Raw genomic sequence first — 18,483 nt, 5'->3', positions numbered from 1 at the left:
GTTTCGCGTAACAGTACCTTCTTAGATTCGGCCACTTCGTCGACAGTCGTCCGTCCATTCGCGCCCTCTCCGCTGTTTTCCATGTCGCGGCCACTGGAAAATTAGAGTATCGCTTTTCAATTCGTCAAACAAAAGCAGGTAAGCACTTTCTCTCAGAAAGTGCTCCCCAGATTAATTTCGCTCCGTCGTGGCAAATGATTATGCCAGAGTTCCATTAGAATGCAAGAGAAAAGCAATCGACACGTCGACAATTAAGTCTCAAAAATGTGCAGCATGCACTCAAAGGTACCTTGGCAGCCTCGCAATTACTCGTGCTCATCATACGAGTACCGAGAAAGCGTAAGCCTGCCAAAGGCATCGGCACGCTGCACCTGTTTTAGACTCCTCGGCGTCGGTTGTTTCTCTTTGTCGCTCTGAGGGGGAACAGTGGGACTCAGAGAGATTCCGCCAACACCCATCGCGATTAGATCGTGCCTGTCAAAAAGATTGCGATGTATCGATTCCAGTCAATAAATACGTTAGAATAACAATGTAAATAATGTATGACTGGACAAGACGAGCAGGGTGGTCTCTCTCGAATGGCCAGCCTCCAGCACGAACCCTTTGCCTTCGTCCCGCCTTCGGCAGCGCGAGCACACTTCAAGTTCACGAGACGCATATATATGCATCAAGTTCATTCCTGCATTCTTTCTTGAGTGTTGAAGTGCGTTTGAAAATGTTAAGGGGGATATTTGTTTTTATACATTTTTTTTATTTATGAAGGGGAAAGAAAAAAAAGCTTTCCTCCGAATTTTTAGTGCTTTTTTTGTGTGTTTTTACATTTTTAGGTTTAAGATATTCACGCTTGTCGCATTGTAAGAGACCGATCTGAGCAGCCAGTTTTATTGCGCCTCCGTGGTCACGGTGCATCACGAAATAAAACAAAACACTGTTTATAAACGGGCCCGCGTTTGCAGCCGCACCTGGTGGGGGCGCTGGGCGTGAGCAGAAACCAGATTCGCCTAAGGCACCTGCGTATGCGCAGTGCCGACAGCAGCGCCACCGCTTTGGCGTGAATTACTGCCAACGGCATCAGACAACAAGGACATCGAGAGACGATCCGTAAAGCAAGAAGCGTGAGCGTACGATGGGCTACGCTAGCTACTCACGGAAACTCCTTTTTGCTCTTCTCTGCGGCATTCGTCACAGCCCCCTGGCGAAGTGTTTCGGGAGCCCTGGGATCGTTCAGCAGATCCGCCAGAGTGTCGTAAACAATGACGCGTCTGTTGTGAACAAGCACGAGCTTGTCCATCTGATCCAAGAATGATCCCTGGTTGCACGCCATAATGCGCGTCTGAAGAAAAAAAGATATAGCAGAAACGCTTTGTTTCAAGTACTGATTTTTATATTTTGTTGGAAACTGGGAACGTCCACACTTAGCGTGCGAATGTGTGCTGATGTGTGCTAACGTGCGGATGCGTACGTGTCACGTTAGCATATTATCTCGCTAGGAAGAGGTTAACTGACGCCAAAAAGACACTGGCAAGATGGCGCAAGTTGCCGCCCAATTTCAACGGTTCAACCGTGAGCCTGCATCTCTCCATTCATAGATAGGAGTGCTGCCAAAGGTTGGAAGTACGATGCCCGGAACGCGTCTCCGACTGACATTAAAAATGACCCCGAAGTGGCAACAAGCGGAAGGGATAGGCATGTCATGCTGTAGGATGTCGCGATCTTGACGGTTGGCCGTAGGGCTTCTGTCGAAGACGGCAAGAGAACGTCTGTGTCGACAGGCAGGGCGCGGAAACAGGGTCGCCTTGCTGTCGGCAAGTGCACCGCGTTTCAGATGCCGCAGCGATGGCACACGTACCTCGCACTTAAAACTAGACAAGTCGCAAGAAATCTGTAACCTAGTGAAGCCATCGTAACGCCGGGGTCACACCGCCTATACATCCTACAAAAGGCAGTCTGCATGCAAGTTCGAACGCGAGTCGCCGCGAGATCCGTGCTTCGAATGCCGCTTGGCAATGAGTTCAAGGAGGAAACTTGGGAACGCGGCATTCGAAGTACGAACATTGCGGTGACTTGTGTTCGCAAACTGTCTTTTGTATGATGTATGAGCAGTGTGACCCCGGCCTAAATGTAATGTGGTAACCCAATAAAGTAAAGTCTGTATTTTTTATTTGTTGATAAACCGTGTCCCGTATAGAATACCGTAAAATCCCGAAAAAATACCCACCCTAAAAAAAACGCCGCCCTCCAAAAGATAATCTACCTCATCTTTTCCCCTTTCATCTCTCCACCGTGAGAGGGCGTTCAATAAGGATTTTACGGAATTATCTTTTTGAATGTTTCTGAGTCTTTATGGCACTTTTCACTGTTTCTTTCTTTTTTTTTTCTGTCTGTTTTTTTTTTTCCTTTGTCCTTCACAAAACTCATATAATCATAACCCCAAAAATAATATGCATCGGTCTGCTCTGGCTTTGGCATTGCAGACTTAAGCAAATTAAAAATAAATGAATAGGTTAGTCGACCAAAAAGAATAATGATTATTCTTTTTGGTCGACTAACCTATTCATTTATTTTTAATTTGCTTAAGTCTGCAATGCGAAAGCCAGAGCAGACCGATGCATATTATTTTTGGGGTTAAAATTATAATGCAATGAAATGCAAAGGTGCAAGCAAGCTGGACAAGAATGTCGAAAATAATTTCTGGAGAAGGGGAAAAAGAGGAACAATGGACAAACACAAATCTTTAAACCCAGCTAGGAGACTGGTGCTCGACCAAAAACAAATCCGCCTGGTCCGGGTATCGAACCCGGGACCTCTCCATTTCCAGTGGAGCACTCTACCAACTGAGCCAACCAGGGGTTAGACGTCAGTAGAGGAGACAGGTTTTGTCAGCTGCCACCAGTTTAACACCAACAAGGGCGAAAGTTGGCATTTTAAGGTTACGATTATAATTTATCGAGTTTTGAACCCGGGAGAGCTCCCAGGTTCGATACCTGAACCAGGCGGATTTTTTTCGGTGGTCGCGCACCAGTCACCTAGCTGTGTTCAGAGATTTGTGTTTGTCCTTTGTCCCTCTTGTTCCCATTCTCTAAGGATTATTTCGCTATCTTTTCTTTTTCTTTTTTTTCGGCCTCAACTCAAATATGTATATATAGTGGACAAAACAAACAAACGGACGTGATGGGACCTTATTTCTGAGGATGCCGTTCTTGCCGATCACCTCCTTGAACACCTTCCTCGAAACCACCGCGTCCAGAGCACTCAAAGGGTCGTCAAGAAGGTAGACGTCCGCCTGGTTGTAGGCCGCCCGCGCCAGGCTGATCCTCTGCTTCTGACCGCCGCTCAACGTCTCACCCTGCATCAGAGACGGGGTACTAAAATCGCGCTCGAGTCTTTTATGAGCGCACACCAGTCACTCCGCTCTTTGCGTACCCACTTGAATTCTACAAACACGTCATGGCGATTCGAACCACTTGGTACTTTAGTTGTCCCAGAAAAGCTCGAACAACGCTTCCCGGATGCAACAGCTCGTTCTATGAGTCAGGACGATCATTAAAACCGCAAGTCACACCGCTCAAGCATGATCGAAGCAGGTTTACTTCGAAAATGGTCGAGGCGCGGGAAACAGATCCAGCCTGAACATTGTCGCAGTCGGTGGTCGTCTTTTAATTCTAGACAACTGGCTCCAAAAAAAAAGAAAAAGCACCGACTGCAACGATGTTCAGGCTCGAACTGCCCACCGTGTGTCCGCTCAGCACATGAGCCTCTGAGCCATCCTTAATGGTTTTTTAAAAAGTAACACGACTCAGACACTTTCTGCAGACAGTAATTTTGAATGATATAGTTTAACCGAAACTTATTGTTTATTTTTTTTTTTTTTTGCACTACCTTTTTCGACAAAAAAAAAGTGCAGTTTCTTGTGCTTTAAGAAACGCAAGGCGTGAGCAATCTGATTGGCTGAAGTGCGATATTAAGATAATCAAAACGCACCATGCCCTGTGCTTTTAAGAGAAATAATAATAATACTTTAATCAAGTAACAAATGACAAAGTCAACAATGCTGGCCAACAAAAGCCGCGTCCTGTTTGCGTGTATAGGGCCAGGCAACCAGCAAAACTACATGTACATGCATGCTGGATGTAAAGAAAGTAAATACAACGAATGCATGCTCGATGCAAACAAACAAAAGCGAACGAATGACTGCTCGATGTAAATAAAGAAAATACATCAAATAGGACACGCTCTAAATAATTCCATGTCGACGAAATTCTACAGCCAAAAAAAAAAAAAAAAAAAGTAATTGAGACAAATGTGGATCAAGCAGGCACTCGGTCATGTAGCACATTAGGCAGAACAAGAAAAAAAAATCAATCGAGAACACAACAGTAAGTGACTTTCGAACTATACTTGGCTAGGCTCAAAAATGCGAGAGGGCAACAGAGGTCTTTCCTTCCTCCTGGGATGTCGTTTCGAACTTGAACTCTGCGTAAATCAGTTACGGCAGGTGGTATCGACTCAAACGAGAAAACATCACGAGCAGTATTTTCAGTGTACAAACCTTTTCTCCCACTTCGGTGAGATCCCCCGCTGGAAATGTGTTCACGTCCTGGTGAAGCTGACAGGCGCCAAGCACTCGGCTGTAGTTCTTGGGGTGCATGCGCTTTCCGTAGAGGATGTTGCACTGCACGCTCATGTTATGCACGTTGGCGATCTGTGGCACGTAGGCTATACGGCCCTGAAATGCAACATACGTTTCTTGTCAATAAGTATCCAGCAGCGCTACGGAATAACTGACAGCTTAAGAAACGTGTCCAATGCCGCGGTTACGTTGGCTGCGGAGTGAGAACGCTCTGCGCTTGTTAAGTTGTCTATTATAATCAGGGAAGGGGATCCGGAAGCAATCTAGAACGTGCAGACGACATCTCGTGGTCGTAGTTACATGCATTACACGGTGAGCATGGAGCTGGCAGGATATCACTCCTGGTTCCTCCTTTCCTCTGCTCCTCCTCTCACCCCCCAAACAAAGAACAGCCTATAGTCACTGACTAGATGAGCGGGGCAGGGCGTGACTTTTGGAAGCCTCCAGCACGCGCTAATTGCCTCTCATTGGGCTTTAGCCGCGCTTGCACCCCCGAAGCTCACGAGACCCCCTGAAGCGTTATGAAAGGTAAAAAAAAGCTCGCGCTGGAGGCGGTGCGACTGACGCTTCTCACTGCCATTCTCGACCTGTCGGTGACTATGCCGTCACGCGAGCATCGAGCGAGCACGCGCAGTCAATGCACGGCCATAGCCTCCTATACACTGACAAAGCCTCGCAGATTGCCAGGACCGAGAAGCGGCCGCCGAAATGAAAAGGTGGCGCGGCAGACAACGGGTGAGAAGAGAGCCACGTGACTAGCGCCCCGCTGCGGCGAGGCGCCGAAACACAGTTTTCCCGAGCGAACAAGTGTGTTTCGGGTCCTCGCCGCTGCAAAAGCTGCGCGCTGACGTCCAGGTTCCTCGAGAAATGGCTCTTTGATGCTCTGTGCTACCAGATCCTCGCGCTCCATATCTGCGACCGGGCACTCTATGGCTCCGTCGTTGAACTGCCAGGCTTTGGGAGTATAAAGGAGGCTATATGGCATGGCGGGAGGCCGCGAACGCTTACGCTGAGGCCGAGCATCGAAGAGAGACGTCGCACCGTTTTCATCTATATCAGTGACGGCAGGCAGTTTTATATAGCATATATTGTATACGAAATTGTTAGGAAGTACTTTAAGTAACTTGTACTTTACTTGATGCGCATTTTCCTACTATGTACTCGTACTAAAAGTATTTTTTCTGGTAGTTCTTGAGGAGACAAGGTGAGGCAAAACAAGACTGTGTGACAATCATGCATTTTTCGTAAACACCTTCCAGCGGCGTGGAGAGATAAATAAAAAAGAGTTTTACCGCATACCAGAAGTGACGACATTAAAGATGGGTGCGACCTCATGGAAAAGGTATACACTTTCGGGCCAGTTTCTATGTCTATGAGTCAAAGGAATGGGCGCACGTGCGCTTCTGCAATTTGAGCGCCCGCCAAAGCTATGCACGCGCACTTTTCACTTCTTACGAAATGCCACAAAAAGTTGTTTCCGAGTATGCACCTTTCGATAAACGTGTGTGAGGGCGCGATCGTTGCTTTGCTTGTGCGTTACGCACGCGGACTTCCTGGCTCGCCGTAATTGCAAACGGGCCCTGGCTGGACTGTGATTTAGCACGCATGGACTGTGATTTTCGTAGACAGTGGAAACGCGCATAGACAACTGCAAGCATGGCGCCCGGCTGGTACCCCATTGAGCGCGAGCGCGAGTAGCTTGGGCGTGAACATGGCTTTGGCAAGCTTGAAACTGCATGAGCTTGTATGTACGAGCAGAGACATGGTGGCGACCAGTGGCCTTGCTTGCAATTGTCTATAAACAATTGCAACCATGACAACCGACTGGCACCCCATGCGTGCAAGCATATGCAGAATGCGCGTAAGCACACCTTTGGCAAGCTTGCAATTACATGTACTTGCCCGCGCGAGCAGAGGCATGGTGGCCATCAAATGTCCTGTTTGCAATCGTCTATATGATACTACGGTCCGCTAGAATACATCAAACTCCTACCACGGAGGAAAATTACAGCCATTTCCATCGAATGACATTAAGTGAACAACTAGCGCGTGCCACCCTCGTCCGAGATTGGTGCACGTACGACGTTCGGGATCAAGATGGCGAGCCGACTGGCCAATCAAGTAAGGTAATTCGGTAGAAAGGACATCTAGTTTGCCATCTTCACGGGGGTGTTAGTCCCCGAGTCGTAGTTTTCACGATGTCGGCTTTTTCCACAAGGCGCGCGCAATTCCCGGAAGTCATCCGCTACAGGAATGTGTCCCCTTACAGCGCACGTGACGCTGCCCTTCGTGACGTGCATGTCCCCGAGGATGCCGGCGAGGAGGGAGGACTTCCCGCTGCCCACGAACCCGACCACGCCGACCAGTGACCCGGGCTTCACGTGGAGGCTCACGTCGTCGAGCCCCACGCCACCTTTGTCAGCCGTGGGCTTGGTCCAGGTGAAATCACAGTTGGAAAGAAGCACCTCTCCTTTTTTGAAGAAAATAAAAACATGTGGTGGGTCAGGACATCGGTAAAAAGAATTGCCTTACTTGGACGTTTCGTCAAATGCAATGAATGTGCGATAGCAAGGTATGCGTCGTACAAGGGACAGCGTGCAGGCACTGTCTGAGCCATGTTTCTTCCTTGTAGAACGGTCCTCTACCATTGGCCATATACGCTTTGTCTGCAGATGTGTTCAAAGCATAAATATGTATAGAGGGAATTCATAGTTCGAACAGGCTTGAGCCTCGTCTGCAGATGATTGTCGCATCATGTCTGCATCAAACACGCGTCTTCAGTGTGACGTGCGAGCAGTGTCACCCGTCTTGCTTCCTGATTACACTTTCGGCGTTCTTGTTGCCTGATTAGCTCGTATCTATGGGTTCGGAGCGATAATCACGAAGCGCGACGCAAGAAAGCGTGAACGTGATAAGACACTCTTCAGGCATCTTTTTGCACATAAAGGTGTAGGCTGCCCAAAGGGTGAGGTTGATTCAGGACTCATGGAGACGTCGAGATGCCGCACTAGCATCGAGCGAAAACGGATCTGCAGTTTTTTGGCTGGGACCCTGCACGGCTTGATTGACTCTCCTAGCTTGCTCTCGGAGGGGAGTTTTACAATCTCTAGGTGTGCCCACACTACGACAGTCGTCTTTTTATACATACCTTCATTTTAGCTTAAGTTTTGTGCTGATTGTCGATGTAGGTTCACTTCTCTCCGGGCGTGTCTGTTCGACTGACGCCTTTTTATTATGCACATCCTGTTTTTCTAGATGCGCCTTTTGAGTTTTTATTTTACTATAATTTGGTTTTAATCATTATGTTGTATTGGGTGTAGTGCGTTTTTTTATATTTTATAGCTTATGGGTGTGTCAGCACCAATGGCCGGATGGACGTTTTTGGATACCAAATAAAACTGATTCTTGATCATCAACATCATCATCATCATCATTGTCATCATCATATTATCAAATTGTCCCTTGACACAAAAATATAGGTGACTTTTGCCAACTGTGCTTAGAAATATCTCATAGTCTTAATTCTACATATTAAAAAAAAATGAAGAAAAAAACTTAAGTTAACTCTGCAAAAAATTCAATGAAAGTAATGAAGACATTCGTAACTTACAGGTAAGAAGAAAGTAATTTTAGTTCGACTTTAGAGTTGCAAATGGTACATGCTGCAGCTCTAGGCATGATTAACTGGCATGTCCCACTTGGAGAGAAATCGCATAATCCCCTCTTAATCAGAAAACTATTTCTTCGATACCTTAGGAATATCTAACGTAGGTGATGCTTACACATAAACTTTCCTTGCGCATTATTATGTGATGCCACTAACTCCAAGAGCTTCAAAAGCGGCCTCTCGACCGTAATATACCTTTGTGCTTTAGCATCATGTCCTCTGACCTGACCTGGTCCTCTTCTTTCTCTTCCTCGGTGCAGAATTTCACAATCCTCCTCAGCGACAAAGACGTCTTCAAAACGAACGACACGACAGAATCAGTACAGTTCCTCTTACTATGAAGCAGGTAAGGATTCGCGGAGCTCTCGTTCGTCTGCTTCTTGCACACGGGTTGCGATGATGTCAGAACTCCGAGCTCTTAATGGCTAATTGAAGGGAAATATGCAGTGGGTAGACCTCAAGGCATCTAGCATTGAGGTATACCCACTATATCCTTTCAATCGAAGCCAATCAGAGATCGGCATCGTTCTGACGTCACCGTAACCCTTGCGCAAGAAGCAGACGACTTGCTGTCCGCATAAGCATGAAAACAATAAATCTATACTCCGCTTCGCATTAGGCCCGATCCGACGGAGCCAGTCAGAAAGCAGCACCAAAAGTGCAGCGTCGTCACGGCGCCTGTCGTCTTTAGGTGTTTGCCCTCTCCACGGCCAAACCAATTTCACGCATAAACAAAGCGCGGAGTCGCGCCGCGTTCGCATTCACAAAGACAAAGAGCGCTTTTGACGATGCAGTTTTGACGCATGCCTGATTGGCTGCTTCGAATCGTAGCGTTGGCCGCAGTCCGGCTTGTGAAACGGGGTAACGGACAACCGACACTAATGCCCAATATGAGCAAAAACAAAGTTCACGGGAGCCTTAGTTCGACGCAGGAGTGTAGTCGGCGACTGCTTAGCAAAAGGCAAGGCGTGACTATTACGTTTGCGTTTTTTTTTTTTCGTTGGATGGATGCGTGGCAATGGCTATACCCTTTGTAACGGGCGGCAGCTTGCGCCCTCTAGCCTAACAAGTGGCGCAAGTTCATTTCCGTTTCTGAATTGTTGCCAATGGCTATACGGCGGGCAAGTTCGTCTGCTACTTGCGTACGGATTGCGGTGACGTCAGAACGTCGATCTCTTATTGGCTGTGATGGGAAGGATAGTGGGTAGATCTTAATACTACAGCTGCCTCGAGGTCTACCCACTGTCCTTCCATACGGAGCCGATCAAAGCGTTCCGATGTAACAGCAACCCCCGCGCAAAATGCAGACGATCTTGCGCTCCACATAGTCACTGGAGAGACTGAGCATTCATGACTTATTGCGCTCACGCGTCTTGCTTTGTGATTCGTTCTTCTGGCTTACTATCGGTTTCTGCCACAATTTCATTGGCCGCTGAGCGCTAATAAGAAGCTCGAAACTCGATACGCCCCGCGTTTCTAATGCTGTCAGCGGCTGCCTTTACCTGGAGGCGACCGTGGCGCATCAAATCGAGCAGGGACCATTCGCACGCAGTCTGACTCTTCACTTATTCCTCTTCTACCGAACTGCTACGAATCAAAACAGTCAAATCTCGATTGGACGCGCTACTGTCGCATCCATGTAAATGCAGCCAGTGGGTACATACACCCCTCTCGCAAACATCCGCAGTTGAGACAAAGACATGTGCACGAGCGCGTGGCTCTTGAAAGTGCCTCTGATGCACCAGCTCTCGTACAAACAAAAGCACACTGCTGAGCTAGGTTCACGCGCCCGGGCCTTTGCCTTTACTGCAGATATTTGTTAGATAATACTATACGTTGTTTTTTTTTTTTTTTTTCAGCTGTGACCGATTTACAAAGGCCAGTGCGTTTCGTTACTTTAAAGCATGAAGTCTTTTTTTAACGGAATATCTCAATTTTGTCCGTTTTTACGTGCCTTTCTCGCAAAACAAATTTCCCGGAAAAAGAATTATGGGTGTTTAGGACACATGACATCAATTGATGTCACGTGACGTGACGTCACGTTATCTATACACAAAATAAGTTTTCCCGCCAAAGTCGGCGGGGAAATTGATATCGCCTGACCTGACGTCAAGAGACCTAACATCAATTCAGTTTCCTCGCTAAAGTAAAAGGGGAAATCGAAGCCACGAGGCCTATGAAACCAGTTTTCCCGCTCAATGTTCCGGAACAATTGAAAAAAAAAAAAAAAAAAATGTTTCCTTCACACCCCAAAACGACGGTTCAATGTTTACTAAACATTTTTAAACGCTAGCACCTTAAATACTGCATTTTATGAATTATCTGACATTGGAGATAAAGGTCACTGCCAATATTTTTAAGAACCCGAGACGCGTTCTCCAACAATAACTATGGTGCATAATATAAGAAAAAAATGATATAGCTTTCTGTTTAACACGTTTAGAAAAACACTTTTTTTTGTGTGCTGAACTTAGGTTAGAGAAACTAAAGACTACGATGCTTCCGCTGATTCCTCTAACTAACACACTGGACGCTTCGGTGCCAACACGCTACTTTTCTGACGAATTTAGCTTCGAACAGGGCGATCCTGGTAAGTACTAGATGACAAGCTGTCGTGTACCTACGCTCTTTTTCAAAAGTACATCGAGCAACATTGGCGGCCGCCATTGCTTGGACACGTGGCGTGTGACTGGATCCAACGTTACTAAAACACTCAGTTGGGAAACTCCCATAGAGACAGCCCTAAAAATATGGCCCCAATCTGTCTCCGAGCACCGAGCTAATGACGAACACAACGCCACCATTTCTCCCGCAGCGGCCACTCGAGAAACTGTACGTGACTTCTATTTTTGGCTTTGACAGGGGTGAATCCCCGTCTCCCCGGCGGACGCGCCGCGTTGAACTACTGAAGTTAAAATGCACCTAGGTCGGGACGCGCTATCTGAAAGGCCCGCTGAGGCATGGTTTTATAAAAACAATATTAATTGTTCCGCAAAACCTTGCGAACTAAAGATGATAAAACATCACGCGCCCATCATTTGGTACTAAACTCCAATAAATTTCATACAAAAAGAGTATTTTCCGTTTGTTTTTACGCAAAAAACAGGCTTGCAAAAAGCTCGAGGTGACCATAGTACAGACAAAGGAAAAAGAGTGGCGCTGTTGTCGCATTCAGCTCGGTCTCGGTGGACGCCAGCGGCCCAGGTTTCGACGGCGAGTTTCCCAACTGAGTGTTTTAGTAACGTTGCTGGATCTGAGTCCACGCCGAACGCTGTCGCAACCCTAGTGTCCAGTGCATGCTCAGAGCACGCGGTCAAGCAATGGCAGACAGGTGATGGCGCGGACTTTTGAAAAGGGTTTTATTGTCCATTTATATAATTTTTTTTGTAACTCTAGTCATTGGGAGGATAAGTACGGCGGGACGTATCTTTCGTATATCCGACCTCCAGCCAATACAACCTTACACTAGTTTTCACCCCAAACAAAACAAAAAAAGGACGTTTTGCGCATCGCTCATACGCGGCGCGAAGTAGTTCCTACAAGAGTTGGTTGTCGGTGGAAGAAACGATGCTTTTCGGCGTTTGAAGCGTGTACGTCTTGATAAGATATCATGTATCTAATTTAAAATGCTCCTGGATATATATTTTAATTCTCCGCATAAAGGGGGAAATTCGTAAGGCTCCGCGACGAGCCGGACTTTTTTTTTACTATGGTGCTTGAGATGAAAACGAGTATAGAAAGCAAGGCCTGCACATGACGTCATCATTGGTGGACCCTCGATCCACCAGAAAGTGGCAGATAACGGAAGAATTTCCCTATAGTTCTCAATCTATCAGTGACGGCAATAACTGATTTACGGCTTACTACATATAGTGTGGCGGCAATGCCACCACAACGTGAGGAATCTCTCTATTAGCAATGTGCGAGACTAAAAACCGCCGATATATTTGTTCCGCTTTTCGCGATTGGTCAAACGATGGCCATAAGAGAATTGATTGATCGCCAAGTTCGAAGGTGTTAGTCTGAGAACGCGACGCCCCCTAGTTTATGCCGTGCTTTTTACACACACTATCAAACTTGTCGTGGAAAAAAATGGAAGTAGCCAGGATGACAACTCGCGACATCACAGCGAGGCAGATCCTGGCCGTGACGTGACGGGTGGAAACCATGCGAGGGCGATGGCGAAATATCTAAGCGCTAATGAGATCCAGAACTTCGTTCCAGATATTTTTTTATTTACGCAACGATTAAGATATTTGCTTTCTTTACTTTAAGATTGTGACGCAATTAAGCTAAACCCTTACCTGACTCCTCACTCGCAAGGCCATGGACGTTTGCGTCATGGGGACATCCGTTATAAAAATCATGTAGACGCAACTGAACACGACGGAAGACGGGAGCATTACTCCAGGGTTGAAGATGGCCAAGGTTCCGAAGAATATGATGATCAGCTGCGAATGTCAAAATCGCATTTAATTAACTTCATCGCAGCGTACACTCCACAGATGGACTCAAGCCAACTTCCCGGTTCCTTGCATGGCATTCTTCTTCATTGCGCATGCGCGTGAAAGGGCAAGGAGGACGGCACGTGTACCTCACTTCTTCGCGTATGCGCGCGTGTTTTAATTCGACGAATAGAATTCTCTAGGAAGAGCGTGACTTCAAGCGCGTTTATTTAACTATTTGTCTATACAGACAGGGTTCACGTATAAAGGGTAAGGCAGGCAAACATAAACCAGAAAAGACACAAAACAAAACATAACAATGAAAGGCAGGCAACATATTGTTAATAAGTGCTTATGAGGCGCGTCGTTGAAATGGTTGATGAATCCGAGCTAATCACACTTTTAGGGAGTTTGTTTGATCCGTGACCTTGTCCGATGTACGTCTGATGGCACAAAGTTGACAAAACGGAAGCTGCTTTTTTTACCTCTTTTGTTTTGATCCTGCAGGGGTAAGTTTACCAGGAATTTGAAAGCTCTACGTGGGCTCTTGGAGAACCGCAGGAGGCTCAGAAGCCGTCATTTGTACAGCCCTGGTCTATACTGACCAAGCTTGTGCACATCTTTTTATGGTTTATCTAGGGTTTTTCTTGTGCCGATTACATGCATGAGCCGGGGCGAGAACTAGGTTAGGTACTTGTATCATACACGTTCCTCTCCAGAAGTAACTAAATATCGTTATTCGTTACTCGTTACTTCTTTTGAAAAGTAACTAGGTCGTTGTTTCGTTACTGAAAAAAGTAAATGGGTTGACGCGTTACGCACAGGTCTGCTATTGCCTGGTCATTAATAGACGTGTCGAACGAGCGTTACGTACCACAGAGCTGGAAGCGCTGTAGATGGAGTCTATCAGCCCATCTAGCACGTTGACCCAGAAAAGCGGCTTCATCTCCACGTCTCTGGCACGGAGCAGCTTGTCCTTGTAGGCGTCTTCCCAGGCGTACATCTTGACCAGGCGCACGGAAGACAGCAGGTCCGAGGTCTGCTTGAGGCGCTCGTCGCGCGCTCTCATCTGGCGGAACTATTAGTAAAAGGAAATGGAGTGCTGAAATCGAGAAACCGTCACAAACGACTGTGACGCCACGTGATAATACTACACCATCGTACCGTCATGACAACGTCATAATGGTGCCATGCCGACGTCACGGTGTCATGTGACGTTACAGTTCTTAGGGACGGTTCTCTGTGACGGGTATTCATACGCGTCTTCGTGACGGGACTCCGTTAAGCTATTCCCATAGGCATGGGTGGCAAAACTGATTGTGTTAAAAATGGTACGCAGTTCTTCAGAACCTGTGTAACTCTAGTAACCACAGCCGCCGTCCCCCCAAAAAAACAGTGGCCCGTCGAACGACGAGAAGCGGATCTTGTGGGGAGTTTGAGAAATACTGGGTGGGCCAGGAAGCTGTGATCGCATAACATGCCAGTACGGCGGAAGCTAAGGCCGTGGTCGGCCAATCGGAGCGTGACTGCGTAACACCGGAGTGCGTTTTTACTGCGAAGAAGTATCAGACTTTTCGCTGCGTCATGTTTCAATATGTGCGCGTTGCGCTCGTATTCGTAGCGCATATCGAAGCCGTCGGCACGCAATTTGGGCTTATCGTCCACCCTTTGCCAAGTTACAACGAGACATGGTATAACCGTGGGCTCTCATTTTGCTGGCGCTGCCTGGCTGGTGCCGGCTGGCTATCGTAATGCGAGGTGATGATTCGGGGTACCATACGATTCGGCGTTATACTTCGCTTAACTTCAGGTCCTACCGCAGCTGACGCCACAACCCGACAGAGCCAATCAAGCGGCGCCAAAAGACAACGTCACGGGCCTCATTGTCTTTGTGTGTTTGCACTCACCGACCAAACCAATCATGCACAGTGAATTAACCATGACACTGCGCTTCCTTAATTGCGCGATTGGTTCAGCCGATGATATTTCACACCCCAAAAAAAACAACGAGCGTCGTAGCGACGCACTTTTGGCGCTGCCTGACTGGCTCGTCGGCTGAGGTCGACCTCAAAGTAAAACGGAACATACTCACTGAGTTGTGTAAATAGTGGTTCGAATCGAATATCACAGCGTCATCCCTAGCTTCTGCCTCGTTGGATGAACCGGTCGTCTTAGTTTTCCCTTACACTATCAAGGCTATGAATGACGCAGCGCTATTCGGTTCGAAGCACTATTCGCACAACCCTAGTGACCACTTCCCATAATCAATCGCTTCGCAAAACTAATAAAAGAAAAAGTAGAGATGTGGCGCTGTAGGCGAGCCTTGTTCACTTACCCAGAGGAAATTCTGCATCCTCGATATCGGGATGGGAAGAAGAAACACGAAGAGCAGGTAGCCGGCACAGCAGAGGGGTGTTGCGGCGCCCACTCTGCACGCCAACAGGTAGAGCATGATTGGCATGCACAGAAGGCCGCAGACCGGGTACGGGAAATTGAAGATGCTCATGGCGAGCTGGTAGCAGTCCACACCGAGTATGGACAGCACCTGACCCGTCGAGATGGCCGCTCTCGCAGAGGGGGACAGCAGCGTCATCTGCAAAGTTGAAAGAGGACGTCAAACACCATGTTGCCCGAGAGAGGTCAACGACTGCGAGACGTGTCTGGCTCGCCGTCACTCTATAGGGCCGCAGTTAAGCTGTGCTCGTACATCATACACGAGACAGGGTGTTCTTTGCAGACCCACGAGGACATCGTTACCTGCCTCGAGCACGTTTTGCCTCAAGCATGTTTTAAGCGCCGTAAACATGTTTTATGCATGATTTCTTCATAGATATGCACGTTTCGAACATCTCCGAAGACATTTTTTTTTTTATCATTATTAATTTAACTGGACCTCGTGCAAGAAAGTAATATGTCTCAGACAGTGTCCACAGGCTGTATTTTGTATCATAAATTAGCTGTATGACCGCGGGTTTACGTTGAGACGGAATTTAGCGCCCCAAAGGCCTTGCGGGAAAGCAGACGCTCCAGAGGTCTTAGAGTATGCCCTCGCGTGTATACACCAGCTGGTCACCCTTCGGGCCTCACCTTCTTAAATATGGATCCCTGCAGAACAGCGCGCAAACGGCAGCCGCAGATGGCGGACAGCTCGTTCTGGTAAGCGCTGAGCAGGCATTCCGCGCCGCTTGCCACCAGGAATAAGAAGGCCGACACGATCCGCTCTGTGTCGTCGCAGCTGTCAATCACCTGCCTGGAAAAGCGCGGGGCACTCACGTATAGGCTTGCGCTTGTTGTCAAAATTTGCAAAAAAACTAAATGTCCGCCGAATCAAAGCTTCCAGGGAGACAAAATGTCCAAAGAGATAAAATGTCAAAATGCGCATCGAGTGAAACTTTCCGAAGAGACAAAATGTTCAATAGGTCACGCGATACGCGTGGCAAAATGTCCACCGAAACAAAATGTTCGATAAGGCTGAAGTGACTCGAACGGACAAACACGACCAAGAAACCAAAAGAAAGAAAAAGACCACGATAACGAAAAAGGAAGTAGAATAATCGAGTGAATAATTAAGATATTTTGTAATAATTTGTAGACTTCAACAGATTTTGCGCAGCCGACAGGATCAATAAAATATGGGTAACTTTTCACATAGATCCCAGTTCTCACGAAGAACTAGTGTTTTCGAGCTACAATGCTGATGACGATATCATGACGGATTTTTCGCGACTCGTCAGCACGACACACTTGGTCCAGCTGGTCAAACATAAGGCGAAGAAGTCGACCGTGGAACTTCTTAACTCAAGATTCGTGAAGGTAAACAACATTCAATTATTGGAGATATGGTGCTATGGCCATGCCGGAGAGTATCCGATGAGACCTCAAACACGCGATGAGCCCTGCAAATAATAAAAAAAAGAGCAAAATAATACAGCGAAATGAGCTGATGCGAGCCATTGTTGCTTTGAGATGGTAAACTCAGACCTGCTTGATGGTCATTCGTCAATTCCAGAAGGATGGATTGGCTTTTATGAATACGCCTCCTATAAAAAAAAAGTCTAAAAGTTCAAACAAGACAGCACCGAGAACATGCGCATATCTTCTTGACCGACATCGCAAAGAGGTGATACGAAATTCGCCTTCTGGATCAGCTGAACGCAAGCTGAAGTGATTGGAAGGCAAGTTTCCTCGCCCACTTCGAGAGCAACTCAACAAAACCGATGGGATCGAGCCATCTTTTACAAGTTCAAAACTGGCTTGCTCCTTGAGTATTTTGTGAGCAGCGAAGCCTGCTTCAACTTCCCGTACCCAAAGTACCGGAGTCGGCGGCGGTATCCCTGATATTTCATGGACTTCCACGCGAAATTCAGAAGCAAGTGCAAGCTTGCAATCTCACATCGGTGTAACACTTGATTCAGAACCTCCAAGACATCTCCAGCAACAGCGTGGAGAGAAACTTCCTCCCTCGAGCTGCAACGCCTATGAGGCTAACTCCAGCCTCATAGGCGGTGCAGTGTAGGCGGTGTTTAAATATTCAACCCCGCGAAGTAACACAGCATACGACATTGAGCGACAGCGTCAAGAATGGCTTCCGCAGGAACAGTCATGGAACTTTACGCCAGACTATAACCTCAACCGGAACCAGGCGGCATACTTTACGGATGTCGAGAAGCAACAGCAAGGTTCCGAAAAACAAAAATAAAAAAAATAAAACGAATAAAAGAGGGTTTTTATTTTCACCCAAAGATACAAAATAAGACTGTGTACTTGTCTTCAAGCCTCTTACAGATCACCATTGATATTAATGGACGTGAGGCGCGTGCCCTAGTCGATAGCGGCGCTTCATTATCAATAATTAAAAAGGGCCAAACAAACACTCTGAGAAACTATACTGTCGAGAAACTATATGGACAAGCAAATTCAAAGTCAGAGTTATGACGGCAAAAAAAATTATATGAAGAATGAACAACAGTTAACGTTCGAGGGTCCAAGTATTGAAATTGTGGGTATGGTTATTAGTGGAGTAGACTGTTTCTACTATCCCAGCAAGTCATAAAACGGTTGAAAATGAACATCTCCTGGGACAATCAAGTCACAGTCGAGAAAACGGCCGATCACAGATCTGCTGCCGACAAGCACATAGGCGCTCCGTTAGAGCTTATTACTTCCGCTGATGATATTCCTAAGTTGCATCCTGAATGGACCTTTTGGAAAACATCGGCTTAAGAGTAAATGAATTCGGTACCCTCTCTCTCTCTTCCTTCGGGCCGAGCAGAAAGAGAAGATGGTTTCTTTGTATCAACTTCGGGACCGAAGACAACCTACGATGAGGACAGATGCGAAGTTTGGGGAGCCGTTTCTAGGTTAGAGCGGCTCAATGGGCAAACAGGTTGTAGCGGACGTTTTGGGTGTCGAACAGCCTCGAAACCAGTTACGTGTCTTAATGGCAGCACATATTTGAAAAAAGGCGGATTGTCCGGCGTTGGCCCCTACCCTCCAGCTTCTACAGAACTCACGGTGCCCTTTAATATCAGTGACAAGACAGTAATGCGAAATATCCCTGCAACACGACCAGAAAGAAGGCTTGGCTGAAACAGGAGCGTCAAAACATGCTTTATGTGGACATCATCCGACCTTCTGTGTCTATGTTTACGTCACCTACCACCATTGCACCCAAAGATGAAGCCTTCAGAAACTGCACCGGACTACCGTGCTTTAAACAAGCAGACGGTTCTAACTCGGTT

The 18,483-nt window shown here is 47.1% G+C and overlaps 1 protein-coding gene and 1 non-coding gene across 2 annotated transcripts in view; both read right to left on the bottom strand.

Moving 5' to 3' along the window:
- Positions 1 to 18,483, bottom strand: part of LOC120841451 (ATP-binding cassette sub-family C member 2) — a 67,842-nt gene that overhangs the window by 27,875 nt on the left and 21,484 nt on the right. Inside the window, exons 5-14 of the mRNA XM_042286713.1 lie at positions 15,830 to 15,992; positions 15,078 to 15,335; positions 13,617 to 13,820; positions 12,602 to 12,748; positions 8,493 to 8,589; positions 6,898 to 7,100; positions 4,550 to 4,726; positions 3,179 to 3,346; positions 1,149 to 1,333; positions 18 to 93 (exon numbers count right to left, since the gene is read on the bottom strand). Coding sequence (XP_042142647.1) covers positions 18 to 93; positions 1,149 to 1,333; positions 3,179 to 3,346; positions 4,550 to 4,726; positions 6,898 to 7,100; positions 8,493 to 8,589; positions 12,602 to 12,748; positions 13,617 to 13,820; positions 15,078 to 15,335; positions 15,830 to 15,992 — 1,678 coding nt within the window. The remainder of the gene's footprint in view (positions 1 to 17; positions 94 to 1,148; positions 1,334 to 3,178; positions 3,347 to 4,549; positions 4,727 to 6,897; positions 7,101 to 8,492; positions 8,590 to 12,601; positions 12,749 to 13,616; positions 13,821 to 15,077; positions 15,336 to 15,829; positions 15,993 to 18,483) is intronic.
- On the bottom strand, positions 2,777 to 2,849 carry Trnas-gga. Its single transcript has one exon. It is a non-coding gene; the product is annotated as a tRNA-Ser (tRNA).

Source organism: Ixodes scapularis, unplaced genomic scaffold, assembly GCF_016920785.2.
Source record: "Ixodes scapularis isolate PalLabHiFi unplaced genomic scaffold, ASM1692078v2 PGA_scaffold8__174_contigs__length_109621045, whole genome shotgun sequence".
Lineage (NCBI taxonomy): Eukaryota > Metazoa > Arthropoda > Arachnida > Ixodida > Ixodidae > Ixodes > Ixodes scapularis.
This window is presented reverse-complemented; position numbering and strand designations above follow the sequence as displayed.